The 4,172-nt window shown below is 38.3% G+C and overlaps 1 protein-coding gene across 1 annotated transcript; it reads left to right on the top strand.

The window, feature by feature from the left end:
- Positions 1-685: 685 nt before the first annotated feature.
- Positions 686-3,850, top strand: LOC110885164. The gene is made up of 5 exons (XM_022132853.2): positions 686-1,583; positions 2,286-2,598; positions 2,807-2,888; positions 3,046-3,227; positions 3,583-3,850. Exons 1-5 carry the CDS (start codon positions 1,106-1,108, stop codon positions 3,668-3,670), a joined length of 1,143 nt encoding a protein of 380 aa, XP_021988545.1. The 5' UTR covers positions 686-1,105; the 3' UTR covers positions 3,671-3,850.
- The last annotated feature ends 322 nt before the right edge of the window (positions 3,851-4,172 follow it).

The following is a 4,172-nucleotide window of genomic DNA, read 5'->3' as shown; positions in this document are numbered from 1 at the left end:
ACTAATTTTGAGCTAGTTGGTCAAATTAATCGGACATGGTCAAAATCGGTCCAAGGCGGTCAAAATCGGACTAATCGGTCCATTGTTTTACAGCCCATTAAACCCAAATTTTGACCCATTAAACACCGATTTTGAAACTGACCCATTGTTTTACAGCTAAAATATTAATTATAACCTATTTTATCTTCACAATTTCAGCCGTCACCTATGTTTTAACCACCAGCTCCTAAAATCGGACACCAGACACTACCAGCAGCTCCGACTTCCTCCGCACACCACCAGCAGTTTAAGTTTAAGTTTAATTGCTTATGTTTGAACCATACTATTTGAAACTTGAAGTATTTATGTGAATTTTGAAGTATTATTTTTATATTATTGTGTGTATATATATAAATTTGAAAAATTACATATAAAAAATCTCATTCCGATTAATCCCTAGGCGGTACCTCACCGCCCGACTAGCGCCTAGCGCCTTCTACAACATTGCTCGCACATGACCTCCTAAATCTCATTTTCGGCCCAAGTATTCTTAATCTCAGTCTCATGTCCTGTTATAATTCGTTGATATCATATACACACGTCTATATTTCTACATGGTTAAAAATCATTCCAAATTTTTTAATTCCATATGTAACTTTTGAAATCCCATGTGTCTTTAATATATCCTAAAACAAAGTATGAACACAGAGACAATAAGTCGTATGGGACCAACCCCACATGGACGGTGCCATCTTAACCACAGTTTTTGGCTCCAAATATCACACCTACGGACTCGTAGCAGGTCCAAATTCTGACAAATCCTGACCACACCAATTTATTCAGCTTCACTTTCGCATTTCATTGATTATTCAACAGTACCTCACTCAATTCATTCACAGTAAGTACTTGTTTGTGACTTGAGCTTACTTTATTAGCTGTTAAAAGCATGTTATCCTGTTAAATTCTCGTTTGTTTGTCCGGTTTTGTACTCGGATCACGAGTTTCCCACAATTACTAGGTTTTTGTAAGTTTGTTAGATATTTGTTGAAGAAACTCCAACTCTACAGTTGTCACCAAATGCTTATTAGTTAAAACGTCCAAGTGCTCTTCGCCAGAATTAAGATCCATGAATAAGGATCCAAGTTCTGTTCAAAATGCGGGTACAGACACGAGCCCAGGGAGTCCTTTGCCAAGTTGTAATAATAAGCAGAGGCGTACTAGTATTAATGTACTGATGGCTATTAATAATGGGCGGGTGATACCTTCTAAATGGGATGATGCAGAGAGGTGGATCACGAGTCCGGTCTCTGGTACTGGAGTTTGCAAGAATTTAACACCACCGACTCACAGACGACCTAAGGCGAAGAGTGGACCACTGGGACCGACTCCTGGGGACGCATACTTTTCAATCTATCCTGGTTTCCCTTTGGTTGAAGGTGGGATTGCAAATAATGTTTTTGCAAGTTCTCCGCTTACGACGGGTGTTTTGGTACCTAGTGGATATTCGTTTGGTGGAACTGATGCAAACCCTGTACCTGATCACATTGATTATAGATGCGCTCCAACAGAATTGTTCATTGAGTCTTCGTATCCTGATTCTCAAGGTATATGCTATCACACTCCTAGCTAGTCGACATAGTTTCCCGATAAGGTTTGTAGTTACAAGCAATCTTTATATGTTTTTGGTGACTCCTATGGTATTTAATAGGTATGTTTTTGTTAAACATGTTACCCATGTATACGATTTATAAGACTATATTTGAAGTTTGTTGGCGACTTAGGGGCGGATGTATGTAGACACTAGGGGTAGTCTGGGCTACACCTCAACTTTGTCGTCGGAGTGTAAAATTCAGGGCCGGCCCTAAGAATTCGTGTGCTCTGTTCGAGCTCAAAAAAATGTGCCCTTGGGCCTTAACAAAATTGGATATTGGGCTCACTAAAGGTCTAAACCTAATGCCAAAGGCGTTAATAACTAAACTAAACCATAAGAATAGTTTTGCAAGAGGGCCTATGTTGGTGTTTGTATGTGTGTACCCTATTAAAAAATATTTTACATATAAATATCAGGTTTTTTTTCATAAAAAACATGTCCCTCTAAATATCGGACCCTGGCCGGTGGTCCTCCCCGCCCACCCCCAGGGCCGGCTATGGTAAAATTAATGAAAAAAATAATACTTTCTCTTTGTTTTATGCATCGGGGATACCCCTGAACAAATATTAGGATACCCCTTAGTCCAAAAATTTTTTAGGATACCCCTGAACTTGTCTTCTAGATCCGCCAGGTGACTAATGAACTTAATATGCAGATGAAAAGATTGATGGAAACAATGCTACTTATGGTGTCTCGAGACGAGATATGGCTACCCAAATGAGCCCAGTAGACAGCCCAGAGTCCGCTTTAAAGGTAAGCGGGATGCTGTCCACCTCGGCTCCACCAGTAGAGAAAAACAGTCAGCATTTTGCCAGAGAGGTCGTCAGGGATGTCCAGGTGGACAAACGAGTCACCATGACCAAGCAACCGGAAAGACACAAAGAGATAATGGAAAAGAATGAGTTGACAGAGATCAATGACCCGACTTTGACATGGAGTCCTACGGATGGAGCAATGGAATTGTCAAAGTATGGCTCCAAGTTCTCATTTTGCATAATGTTAATTGCAGTACAGTTTAATGATTAACTACTCATGGGCACTAATTACATTCGCTAAGAATGAGATCAGTGACTAGATTGTTTCATTTGGTGACGTTCGCTTTTGGTATTAGTTAAAAGGTAAATTTGTATTTCAGCATATGTTAATGATTTTTTCTCTTGCAATGTGTGTATGCAGGATCCAGAAAGAGGAAGCAAGGATCACTGCTTGGGAGAATCTGCAGATTGCAAAAGCGGAGGCCTCAATCCGGAAACTTGAGGTGTGTACTGTGCATGTTGACAATTAACCGCAAGTTAATCTATTTTCAGGGTCTAACTTATTCTTGTTTTATTATTGCTTTCGGGTATGATGAAATTTGATTATTTGAGTAATTAGAAGAAAGACATCCGCAGATAAACGTATTATTATCTTTACAGATGAAACTGGAAAAGAAGAAGTCGAAATCCATGGACAAAATCATGAACAAGCTTAGAATTGCTCAAATGAAGGCCCAAGAAATGAGAAAAAGAATGTCAGCAAATGAGGCTCCCAAAAGCAGCCTCAAGGTCATGTCCTTCTCCAAGATTAATCTCAACTCCTGCTTTCGTTTCAAATCAAGGTGAACTTTAGTTCATGTTTTACTGTTTTAGTTGATTTATTTCACATTATTACAAACATCTTCAGTATAAATTAAAAAACTGTCAAGGTCAACTTTTGTTAGGTTTGACCTTGAAGTTAAACTCTATTTCTTTCAAAGTAGGTCACCAAATAACTTATGATGGTTATATTTTTCAAAGAAATGGAGAAATGTGTATTTATTTATTTAACTTTTTGTTCTGCAGTAAAGTATAGTGAGAAGGTACATAAAGCTTGTGCTGACTATTATAAGCATGTTTATATCATGTTAATATTTAAGTTAAACTGTGTTAACTATTTATATTTATGTTGGTATATTTGGTGGTTCAATGTTAAAGGGAAGTATTAAAAGATGAAGGACCAGAAGCTGTCAATATGGATCTTGGGGATGTTTGCTTTCAAAGATGGAAGATGAGGGGCTGTTGAGTTATTTCTTTATTCTCTAGTATATAAAGGTGGTGACTAATTTCAACATAAAATAGGGTTTAAGTAGAACATGTGATAACCTACTAATTGGAAGAATTGATTCCATGTCGTATGATGCCATATAAAAGGTACTCTCTTATATCCTTTGATATACAAATAATGATGGAGGCATTGTGAATATGGTGTTCTTTGTTATTTGTGTCTTATACTTAGATGAAAGAACAATATGCAAGTATAAGGCTAAAGGTGTGGGTATGTGAATTAGTGAATGTGACTGAAAAGTGAGCGGCACCTCAGCTCCACGTAAGCATGAGAGGTATTCACACTCACTTCATGAAAGGGGTGTAATGGTATATTGTGAATGTGAAAATAATGTGGTGTATTGATTGGTTGAAGATAACCATTTGAAATTTCGCCCTTTTTTGTGTGGTCACACTCACACCGACACCCCACGCCCTTGGGGGGTGTGCTAGCTACACCCAAAGACTGTCACTCATGCCCA

The sequence above is a fragment of the Helianthus annuus genome, chromosome 7 (assembly GCF_002127325.2).
Source record: "Helianthus annuus cultivar XRQ/B chromosome 7, HanXRQr2.0-SUNRISE, whole genome shotgun sequence".
Lineage (NCBI taxonomy): Eukaryota > Viridiplantae > Streptophyta > Magnoliopsida > Asterales > Asteraceae > Helianthus > Helianthus annuus.
Note: the sequence above shows the minus strand (reverse complement) of the source record. Positions and strands in the feature narration are given on the sequence as shown.